Genomic DNA, 12,927 nt, shown 5'->3' on the forward strand with positions numbered 1-12,927 from the left:
GTATGACAAACATAAATGCCCATCACTCGTAGTGCCAAAATTTTAGACGCTGTCAAACATGAAAGGAGTGATTTTACGCGTTTAATGCTAATCCATACACAGTTTCGGAGCCCCCCAAAATTTTTCAACGCGCATTTTATGCATATCTTGTCCGTATCCTGTGGTAGATGTTGCTGAATAAACTTTTATCTAGATTGATGAAATAAAGCCTGCAGTGAATTTTGATAAATCCACTGGGTTTTCAGAACGGCTCCGTCTTGCTTCCTAATGTAGAACTCCATTGATTTTCTGTTACTATACTCACTTTAAACGCAAAGAAACAAAAGTGGGACCTAGCTGACAAACTATGTCTGTTCATCATGATGTATCATATATGACACTGCCTGTAAAAAAAATCCGTTACTTCTAAACTTGTCATGTAGCAAATATAAAACTGTTCAACCCCATAGCAACATTGATTAATTATGGGTGCATTGATCATTTAAAACGTCGCGCACGTCCAGTTTAAATACAATTTCTTGATAATTATTACAATGACGATGACAACGATGATGATAACCATGAATGTGTATAATGTGAATGATGACATCAATGATTAATATAATTATTGGTGTTGTTTTTTATAATTTTGCTTATAATGGTTTTTTAGTGGATTATGCCACAAGATAATTATGGTTAATAATGATGATGATGATGATGATGATGATGATGATGATGATGATGATGACGACGACGATGACCACGATGATGTATAAAGGGAATTATGGCGATGAGGCAGGTTTTCCTTTTTTTCTGTGTCACTGGTGAACTTGGTATATAAGGGATAAACTTATTACTCAGTCAACGTTTCTGTCCATAACCCTGTCTTTCCCCATTATCTTGCTTTACGACCATTTAATTTTCAGCTGAATTTTGTCAAACATTTTATTTCTGACTTGTGATTTTTACTTTTTTAAAAAAATTCTTTTTTTTTCAAATAGATTCTGATAACTACAAAATAAAACAAACTCGTCATGCTTACAAACATGACATAAAAATAATGATTCTCGTATGTTTGTTTGATTTTTATTGATTTCTTCCCGTTTGTCTTATGAATTTAAAAATAAAACAAAACGTCATGATACTTTGAAAAAGGTAGCTTTTTAAAGAGTTAACGTCATTTCAGAAAATTTACGCTATAGGAAAACAAGTACAAATGTACCAGTATTGTGCCTGCCTTGTGGTTGAATTATCTGAGGAGCCTGAATGAGATTCCAAACATTATTTGCTGCTTTTACTGTGCAATTTGAAGAACTTCAACCGCCTGTTCAAATGCGGCAGGTAAAGTGAGGGAGGAGGGGGGGTTGTTGTTGTTGTTGAGGTTACTAAGTATATTAATGATGAATATCTAATTATCTATCACCCCAATGTACAGATTTCCCGATCTTTCACTATTGATTAAGCCATTATTCACCTATATGATATTGTTATTGCTCATTAATTATCGATACCCAATCGTCAAAATGCTCGTCCATGTCGGAATATTACAAAGAATTTTTCGATCAGCCGCCATACTCTTCCTCCATGAGGAATAATCTTAGATTCGCATTTTAAAAATGAAGAATCCTTTGAGACTCGTTTTCCTCTTCCACGTGAAGGCAGCAACAACCAATAACCATACTTTTGTTCCAAAATCCATCGTTGTTTAATTTTTTTGGTTTCCAGTTCCATGTAGCGTGCATTCAAGAGAAATATTTCATTGTTGGTTTGGTTTTTATATTTTGTTTGATATGTGCTTATTTTCATGCATATTCATAGGATATCGGGATCAGTCTCACGTTTGTTTCCGTGTGGGTGAAGCTTTTGTCGTATGGATGTCTTTGTCAATATTTGGACTGCAAAGGTATACAATGCTAGCTACATCAATACCCTCAATGCTCTGAACATTGCATTTAAGCCGATTACGAGCCGAGAGAAGCATGTCTTGAACTGTTTTGAAAAGGTTAATGAGAAAAAGCTATCAAATCCATCAAATGAAACGGAATAAAAACTAATTAATTAAGGACATTTTTTTTATCTGAATACATTTTTTAAATCACAACATATTTATAATTTTTTTGATAAGATATCACCGAATTGAACAAATACAGCGAGGCAGTGAGACAATGTAGGAATGTTCGTAAAATCACGATCTTTTTCTGACAGCAAGATGTTGCCTAGTTGATTAACAGCTACTCAAAACGTTTAAAAAGAGTCAATTAATTTATCTTAGGGGTGAGACTCAAATGTCAACGGATTCCTTCTTTTCTAACCAACCCTCAATGTAATTTAGTGAAAAGGGTTTGTAGTGGCTTTAAAATTTCCCTTGAAGTTAACGTAGCTTGCTAATTGGGAAAAAAACCGCCATCTGAAAATGGATCATCCGAAGCCTCTACAATCAATTGACGATGTAATGTTAACGCTTAATCAGTATCTCTAATTTCTTTGACATCCTGAGATGGCGAGTATTTGATTACATTTCTGAGTAAAAAAAAAAAACATTAGAAAAATATTTTTTTATTATTTCCTAACAATTTTCTCTCTGAGCAAAAAAAAAAAAGAGAGAGGGAGAGAAGAAAACCCTGGTAAAATATCTGACATAGAAATCTGATTTTCAAACCTTTTATAAGTAAAAGAGTTTCCATTAGTTCTAGAGATAGTTTTGGAATGTATTCTAATCCAGAGGAACTACACACGCATATTTCAAATTGTCTACGGGGAGTCTGTACATTCTTTTGACAGGAGCATTTAGCACGTGCCGATGTTTATCAAATAGTCGAACGTGCGGGGCTCTTGTGATAATCAATCCTGTATCCTTTAATTGTGAATTCTAAAATAGCTTCCAAATAATCTAACGAAATCTTATCCGCCCATGAAACCGATGTCATTTTTTCCCTGAACCCGCAATGGCCTCCAGTCTCTAGCGTGAGCATAAAAAAATTAGGATAATACTTGAACAAGTCGTGTGGAATGGAATTCTTGGAGTACACGGGATCGTCTAGGCTACATAAAAATAATAATGGTATTGATATATCATCTACATCCCTTAAAGGGTTGTTTCTCTCGTAGAATTCGTCCAAATCTTCACAACCAAGCATTTTCAAAAACACGTGACTGTCAAAACTTTTGAAGGACCAAGATTTCAAAGCACCTGGTACGTCGATGACGTCACTGAGGGCTCGAGCATGTCTCCAAATGATGAACTTCATATGTAATAGAACAAGAATGTTGTAAATCCCTGAGAATATATCGGATGATCGCTGATTCACCTCAAAACACGGAGATACGCAAACTCCCGCGCAAATCTGAGCAGAAGACCCAAATTCCCCGAGGTAGGATAAGAATAAGTCACAACCCGATCCATAGGACACCACTGTTATAAGGGTCTTTGGGTACCTATCATGAATGTAATTAATAACTTGACGAAGATCAGAAGGGTCGCCATAACTTTGTAATTTAGGCGTCGTTAGAAAAGTACGCCCATGTCCACGTCTGTTAAAAACGACACACTGCATTCCTCTACAAGTCGCTGCGTCACATAATGACGACACACTCAATGCGTCACCGGTCAATCCGGGAATTATTAGGATGACCGTTCGCCTTTTCTTCTTCGGGAGTTTTACATTTGTCACCCAATCTAGAGCCACGACTCCCTTGTCCCTCAGCTGAAGGTACTCTCTGTCAAACTGACACTTACAATTATGTGGAATTATCCATGGGAGCAAAGTCTGAATGTGTCGGTTACTTATCCAAATCGATGGAGAAAATGCCCTGGTCATAAACCGGCATCGCTTCAGTATATGAGTTGCTAAAGTCGATTCCTTGTAGAAAAATTTTGGTAGGATTTCCGAGGAACACAGAAAACTTTTTAAGTATACAAACAAACTAAGCACCAAAGTTCCAACAACAGCGATGTAGAACGGCAGTGATAGAAGAGTATAGAACGCCAGCATTACGCAAGCAAAATCTGTACCCCTCTCTTGATCTGTCGGCGCTGCTGCTACTCTGTGTGGTAGGTTATGCTTGCTGTTAAAGGATCTTTGAATTATATATTGGTTATCATTTGCGTTTGGTCGCGGTGTCAATCTATCCCTCCCTCCATCTCTTGCGACAGTTTCCGCGATCATTGGCTTATGCCAGGATCAATTACGGGGTCCGTCCAGCGATTTCTTACGTCTCTTTATTTCATTCACTTGAGAAAGAGGAGGAAGAATAATACAGTAGCGGCTATCGACGAGCAATCAATCTCATTTGGGTAGAGTATTAATCCCCGAGATTTGATCGAAAATCCACAGAGTTGTTAATGAGTGACAAATTACACCTTTATCGCTGTTTTCCGTATAATGTCGTTAAAGGGACTTTCCAGTAACGAGCCAACTTCTGGCAGTGACGCTACTCGGCTGTTCTACACCGTAATACAAATGCTCAGTGATTTACCGCTCGATGTCCAATGTTGCAGACGATATTTATCTTATCCATATTCAATAATTTTTGCAATGTGATAAGTTTGTCCAAGTGTCAAACAATTAAAACGGTGTAGCCAACTTTGCTACAATGCACTCACTAGAATTCCCAATCTCTCTGTTTGAATAGCTAAATCCCAACTGTTCGTAAATATATCAAAACTGCAATGTGTGCTCTCGTTCATAGGGCAGTTTCTCATGTATTACACATCCCGTTACAAGATACATGTAAGCTTGCACGTCTCTTTGGCATAGAATGAAGAAACATCAAAATGATAAAATGAAAGTTATCTGCGGCTGGCTATACAAATTCTTCCTTATTTGCGTGTACGTTAATTTCCTACGGGGGATTTAGCAAATTTATTACGCCAATAATTCACCAAAATCTCCTGGCTACACCTTTAGGGGTAACAGACGAAGCCTCGTAAACAACGGGACTCCTTCGGGGACTGGAAAACAGGGAATTCAATTATTTGTAAAAACCCTAGCTACTGTGACACATGATAAACCCCTTACCCAATCAACGTCCAATGATTGTAAAAATATTTCCACAAGGATTTCATTTTCATTAAACAAATCATGTCAAAGAAGACAAACATTAAATGTGACGTGTTCGGTATCCCATTTTTGTTACAAGAAATATTAAAAGTACTGTAAATAGAATTTACGTTGACGTCAATGATACATTCCTTCATTCCGAAACAAAAGATGTGCATGTATTTTTCAAGCTATGTCCTGTGTTATTAGATTAGTCATCGGTATGTAGATATCTATATAAAAATACCCTCTTCAAAAATGATGTGCATGGGGTTTTTTTAAAGTAGTTTTTAACTAATTGTCTTCTGGAATAAGATTCAATTCACTCAGTTAAATTACGGAACAAGGAATAATTCTTTGAGTAATATAAAGGTAATCAAATACGGACGGGGTTGATAGAATCCAATAAAGCCCAAAATGCTTTATGATATATTTGCTCACCGCCGTCCGTATTTGATCATCTCATGATATTCAAAGAATGATTCCTTATTGTACGATTAACTATTTTAAATAGTCATTGGTGAACTGTATTGGACCATACATTACAAAAATCGATTGGTAGTGTTATCACAGACAGAGACACTGGATACTGTAAATATTATCTCATAAATAACTGGTAGCATAAACTCTTACCGGAAAAATTACTTAGGTACACGTGTTGCATTGTTCATTTTTTTTTTACATTAATGATTGTATTTGGCCGGTAGGTTCCGAAAAAGCATTTACTTAATCATGCATCTCGATAGATGTACTAGTGTACAAATGCCATAGGATACGATTTGTTGGCACAGTTTAAATACGATTACAACTAACTGGAAATTACAATTCATCAACGTTACCAAGTATTACAGACCAAAGCAACTTTTGTACTTTTTTTTCAAACCAGATGGTAAATTGTACCAGAACTTGACGTAAATTTCACGTAGACTTTACTTTATCTTTATATTGCCAACAGACAAACGACGTAAGGTATACACAGTGGAACGGTGCGAAAAAGTTCGATTCGTACGCATGTGTCTGTCTTAAAAGAGAGCTAGCAAAAATAAGTGGTTTTTTTTTAAACTTTCTTCTGTTGGTGATGGTGTTGTTTGAATCTAAAATCATTAGAGATTTGTTGTGTCGTTAGCAATTATTGCCATTGTATGCCAAGCGAGATTCTATATGAAGTACTCCGATAAACAGCACGCGCGGATCTTGAAGGGGAGGGGACTAGACCCCCCCCCCCCTCCCCCTCCCCCCAACTAGAAAATTCAATTTTTTAAATTTACTTGGTAAAATTACTGAAAATATGCCTCGGACCCCCCCCCTTACCCGACAAACTCAGATATCCCACAGACCCCCACCTCCCTTGAAAAAAAATTCTGGATCCGCACATGAATAGTCTAAATACATGTAGAATTGATTATTGACATATTTAGGAATGTTACAACTATTCGTGATAATTTTGTGAAGTATATCTTACCATTCTGTATGTGTGCTGATTTGCATTGTAATTGTCATCATCATCGTTTTAAAATTTCTAATATACTAATACTTATGAATAGAAAATAGTATGTTTTGTTTTTTTAAATCTGAAATGCAACTTATTTCCAAACTGTAACTTTCTAAATTGTTTTCAAATGGTAATCATTTCATTAAGCTTGGCAATAGAAATTTGAAAAAACAAATTTTATATAACCAAATATTTAAATTCTAAGGTATGTCTGATGGATAATTTATTTGACCATTAATCCTCCTGTAGTTAACACGCAGTTTTGGTATTTAATTTAGTGAATATCTTTTGATTCGTTTACAGTTATCATACACATTTCTATGTTAAAGGTTTCGTGGTGGGACAATAAATGAGCTGCAAAGAATATTGTCCTTTTCCATTCTTAATAGCAGTATACTATTTTGTAATGAAAATTGTTAAAAGTTTATCTTATCATCTTCATGCCTCTTCTTTTTTTCTATTATGTCGTCTGAAATCATGTACGTCGATGGGCAATTTGGTTGCCAATTTTTTTTTTAAATAAAAAAAAGTTTTAATAAGATTGCCGTTATCTTGAAATAAAATTCATGATAAAAAGCCGTGTTTATTGATAATCTAGACGAGAGAAAAATCCAAGATTTAACACACTGGCAGTCAAATTAAAAAGAAATGCACCACAAAATTCTTTTAGAAATCTTGGCTCCCTCTTTATCCGGAATTCCTGCTTACTTCGGGTCGTAAACATGACAGGTCGGCCTGTATATCTGTTAATCCCCGACTTAATCGCATCGTGTGTTAATCACGTAAAGCTGAACCTGAGATTATAACTTGGATCTTTTTGGCCGGGAACTTTACACTTTGGAATGCTGTTTATGTCCTCGTAGACAGCCGAGCCAAAGTGAAGTGAGTTATTTTACAGTCAAGAGATATATATCCAGAAAACATACACTCAACTTCAATGGGCCAAGATACGATTGAAAGTTAAATTTATCTCTCGATTTTTTTGTGTGAATACGTGTATAGATTCATACCGGAAAGAATGAAAAATATTTTGAAATGCACTTGATTCTTTTGTTATTTTTGTTATTTCCAATTGTCTTAAGTGAGGTTTGAGGTTTTAATTCGTTTCCGATGCACGATTTCTTTAATATAGACAGGGGAGCGCTTTTATACGAAAAAACCCTTTTCGAAAGACTTTGTAAATCTGGTTATAAAGACGTCTATTCAACATAATAAACTTTCCTTAAAATGCTCTGAATCAGTTTTTATTCGTTAAAAGAAATAAAAGATTCCTTTGTATAAAGCATTTTGAATAAAGTTATCGAATTAACTAAATATTCCCTGAATACATGACATCATTCCGTAGTGTTATCAGTTTTTCTCTCTCCGAATTACGTCTACTCAGGAACCGCAAGCATTTCTTTATTTGTACTTTTGTATAAACGAATTTGCAAAAAATAAAAATTGTTTTATTAATTAATTTATTTGCTAATTTTTTAAGGCTGCTTTTAAGGACGATTTCACATGCAAAAACGTCATCAATAAAGATGAGGATCGTCATGATGTCTGGACTTTTCTCTGGGAATAGAACCAATAAAATGTCAGATATATATTATACGTTGATCAACATCTTTGGTTACAAACAATCCTTTTCTTCTTGTACTAGTATATTGATTTATATTATTCGGAAAACCTGTTGGGTTTTTTTAATACCAAAAACTCGATTTATAACTTATTGCAGGTTTGATGATCGTCATCACTACTTTTTTATCTTCGGACAAAGAAGAGCTTAATTAATATTCATTTTCACTTTACACATGTAAATGATGTAGATCTATACCAATTAAGATACTTAAGAAATATTAACAGTGGTTTAGGATATATATCAGTCAAGTTTAATACGCATCCGAAGTGATATGTATTTAATCAGATAAATACCTAAGAATTTTTGATAAATCATCGAAATAATAATCTGCAGTATATTTAACATAACTGGAACTATTTTAATTAAACGGTTGTATCTATTTGATTCCAAAGAAAGACACGCATTTGTGTTTATGCATTTAATAATCATCTCTGATATATTTATCCCTAGTTAAGGATATAAAAATGTGTTGGCATTTTGAGACATAACCATGTTTTACATAAAACTACTAAAGATAGTATCGTGCGTCTATCTGTGTTTCTCACCGCTCTTTCCAAATTCTCTGATAGTAATTGACATGCATTTTCGCGATAAGGAATAAATAGAGTTTAAAGCGAGATATTTTCTAGTTTTCGCAAATACGCTGTTTAACCTTTAAAAACGGGCTTGGTAAATTAACTCTTAATCCAGCATTGCATGCTATGCGGACTTTTTCTAATAGGTTTTCAATAAGAAATCTTTTTTTCTAGGATTGCATTGCTTAGTATATCACGATACTGTTCCTATTTTGTATGCAAACAATTAAGAAGATCAATATTTCTTTCAAAAAAAAAATCGTGGCCTAGATTTTGAGGGGGGGGGGGGGTCTGGAAAAAATTATTTGTCAGGAAAAAATTTGTTACATGTGTACTAAAACCAAACTCAAAGCACGAAAGCATTTAATTAGAATTTGCAGAAAAATAATTGACAGACTCTTGTCAATTCCAATTCATTGAAAAGGTTTATAGAGAAGGCAATATGGAAACTACACCGAGTTCATCATAGTGAAGATGCAAGAGGCACTCAAAAAGACATAGAGGGTAACAGGAACAACCTCTGACGTCATAGATATACTCCACAAAAATGCATTGATTGTTTCCGAAACATCTTGTGTTATGTTTTATCATCAAAAAAGCATTTGATTGAAACATAACGATGCTTAAATGCATTCTTAATACACATACCACTTCCTATTGCCCATTGGAGATCAAGTACAAGTCAAAAGAATTACCCATAAGACACAAAATTTTAAATTGAAAAAAAAACCCAGGAGAGTTTTAATTCGTAAATGATTCCTGGGCAATGATCCATACAAAGCTTTGATACAGTTGGGTATATTTAAAGTCCTTATGAGAACCAAGAAAGCTATGATGAAAACTAATTAACAATTAGTACAGTATTCGTTTCGCAAAAGTAAAAATAATGTGTTAATTTGGGTCAACTCTTATGATTTACAACCCGACTGTAAACGTAACAGCCGGGTAACTTAATTCCAAATTCATTCATCTATAGAAGCTTCGTCTTATCTCTTAAACACATTGATTTGGTTGCGTGGGTGACCTACCTGCGGAAATTGTGGGCCAAATCAGGAACCTTTGATGCTGAGACATCCATGCCAGTACTACCGGTACTCAGACAGAAATATTTGTTGCCTGAAAATAGACACGAACAGATCTTAATTGGTTTTTTCTCGAACGCGGTATTTGCTCAATATACTAGTATATCAACCGTTATGCCGACGCCCACCCTCTACTTATTTGCAGGTTCGGTCAAAATGGTATCAAAGGTTACTAAAATGGACCACCATATTATTTTACGGACGATAAGTCGATATAGTTGTTTAAGCAATTTGCTTATTTAAAGACACAATATATTTTTAAAAAGCCTTTAATTTCGGTACTAGTATTTGGGGGAAAAGATGTTTCAATCGTATTATCGAAGTAATTTAAAAACTGCATGGACCGAACAAACAATATTGAAAAAAGGAAATTCATGTGCTTCTTTCTTTTGCATCTATTTGAAAGAAGAGAAAAATTGAAGATGTGTGTGGACAGATTTAAAAAAAAAAATAAATGCTCATATCTGCGTTCACTTTTATCGGACAGGTTAAGAATATGCTTACATAAGATTGATGCAACAATCAAACTTGGAAAATTATGACCATATTAATGGAACAACAAGTTTGGGAAAAGATCTCGTTGGTAACGACCGTCGATCAATCAATTAATCTTTCACTTCCTTCTTCGTCTCAAAGAGCTAGACACGGTCCGTCTCACGAGATCTATTTATTAACTGAAGTGCAACACAAGAGAAGGAGAATGAATTGCTTTTATTATGCAAGAATGGTGGATATGTGTATAAAATTATACGAATTATCCATAATGTAAGAGCTTAGCAGGAAAGAGCCAATTTCGGTTTGATATAAGATGAAAGCATTGAACCATAGATGCCAGTATACCTTGCCCATGATGTATTTTGATAGGTTATGGAACTTATTTACAGCGCCCTGAAGGGCTTTCCATATAGCCAATTTGCCATTAACTGCCATGGGAAGATCATCCGTATGATTTTTTATATCCCGCAGCAAATATCAGGATATTATTGCCATTTTCTATGGAAAGATAATAGAGCAGTTTATGGACTCGTTAGGATAAATTATTACGGAAATGAGCATCCAGTTTGCTCGACTATCCATTCTTCTATTCGATGCTCTCCTACCAGAAATGAAAAAAAAAATATAATAAAGACTGGCCCTCTGGTTATTTGTAATTTGAGGATCGAATAGCAGGTTTCATTACATCTGAGCATTCTCACAGATACTCCAAGCAAAATTTGTTAGACATATTTTCCTTGTAAGACTTTATTTTATCAAAATTTTCAAAGAATGCTCTAACATACAATCAAATTCGGTCTTCTACCCAGGTTCTGATCTGCCATGTGACTAAGCGACTTAAGGTTTGGAACTTTTAGACTTAGTATTTTGTATAAATTGCTAATTACTTTTTTTAAAAGACCCAAAAGTTCATGGATGGCTACAAAATTCTGAAGACTAACCCCCCCCCCCCCCCGTCCTAGCCCCACCCCTTAATAAATCTTCACAATAATTCAAAATCCGTTTCTAACCCTAGAGCAATGCAAGTTGTTGCATATCAATGCATCAATATAATCGTATGTAAGCGTATTTTTTTTTTTTTTTTTTTTCTTTTATGTATCGACAATTCTACACTAAACAACCTATGGTAACATTCGTTGCAATGATGAGCTCCTTTGTTAAGGAGTGACAGATTTTTTGCAATCTTCTGACATATTTTCAGGGTTTTTTTGTGTGCTGTTTATCAGCTACACTAAAGACTTCAATATCAATATCAAACTACTGCCATATCATACATTATGAAATGACGTGCGATATGTTAACTGATCATGTTTTTGAAATCTACTTTTAACGAAGTAGATGCGGCGCGTTTTCGGTGTCATGTTTTTCATTCATCATTTTAAAAGAACACTATACAAAACTTGATCAAGGAAAACAAATAAGTTTGGTTTTGTAAGAATGTTGTAATATGAGGTTTGACAATTTTTCGTAATTTAATAGAAAACCCATGATATTGTCTTGTAAAGAGTTTCCTAAAATAATGAAGTTTGAAATTCTATAGTAAAATAATAAAAAGTCCGAGAAAACTATATTATGATTTCATTTGCAGTCTGCAAACACATTTTGAAATTTCTTAAAGTTATCTAGGTTTGCTATGAATTTAGTAAGTGCAAATCACATTCCACTGAATTATACATTGAACTAGTTTTTAAAATTTAATATGTATACAATAAAATAAATTCCACATGTAATGCATGCAAGCTTTCTTATCTCTCTTGTTTAATTTCTGTGTTATTGTTATGGTTCTTAGAGATGTTCAATTTTATTATTTTACGATACAATGCGAGACAGCTGATACTGTTATATATCTATTTTATTTATCAGCATGCCTAACCCTTTTGCACTAAAAACAACTTTTATGCTATCAATTTAGTAAGTGCAAATTACACTCGACTGAATTGTGTTGTGAACTGGTTTTTGAATTTTAATAATTATGCAATAAAATAAATTCCACATATAATGCATGCACGCCTTATCTCTCTTCTTTTATTCATGTACTATTGTTATAGCTCTAAGAGATGTTCAGATTATTACGATTAAATGCGAGACAGCTGGTACTTTTATATATCTATTTTAATAATCAGCATGCCTAACCCTTTTGCACTGAAGCAACAATTGTGCCCATAATTATTATATGGTAGCAGAAAATTGCACTAACCATGGCTCGGTTCTTGGAACAATCTGTATTTTTATGTGTTTTTTCCTATACCAACTCAACCATTTCTCTCGTGGAATGTGAAAGTTTGATGCGCTATGAAGACCGAACTTTGATGAAAATAGAAGAAAAAAAATAACCAAGACTATTAACACTTCATGAATATGTTTCATTCTGTACATAACGTATTTTTTTTCCAATGAAGTTACAGATATAAAGGACAGATATAAAGGTTTCATGGGTCAAATCAAATTGAATTTTTGAATTAGATTACCATGTATGTAAGAGGTTGGGTGTGGTCGAAAAAACGTGAACCGAGGATCAAACATCATCAAGGTGGAACTGAAAAACTTGAAAATGGATCAGTGACGATTCGCAGAATAATATTAGCAGGTATGAAAGAGGTTGGTGTGGTCGAAAAAACGTGAACCGAGGATCAAACATCAT

At 34.4% G+C, this 12,927-nt stretch overlaps 1 protein-coding gene across 1 annotated transcript; it reads right to left on the reverse strand.

The window, feature by feature from the left end:
• Nucleotides 1–2,561: 2,561 nt before the first annotated feature.
• Nucleotides 2,562–4,920, reverse strand: LOC136273793 (protein ABHD15-like). The gene has a single exon (XM_066079325.1). It carries the CDS (start codon nt 4,143–4,145, stop codon nt 2,787–2,789), a length of 1,359 nt encoding a protein of 452 aa, XP_065935397.1. The 5' UTR covers nt 4,146–4,920; the 3' UTR covers nt 2,562–2,786.
• Nucleotides 4,921–12,927: the final 8,007 nt, after the last annotated feature.

The sequence above is a fragment of the Magallana gigas genome, chromosome 3 (assembly GCF_963853765.1).
Source record: "Magallana gigas chromosome 3, xbMagGiga1.1, whole genome shotgun sequence".
Taxonomy (NCBI): Eukaryota; Metazoa; Mollusca; class Bivalvia; order Ostreida; family Ostreidae; genus Magallana; species Magallana gigas.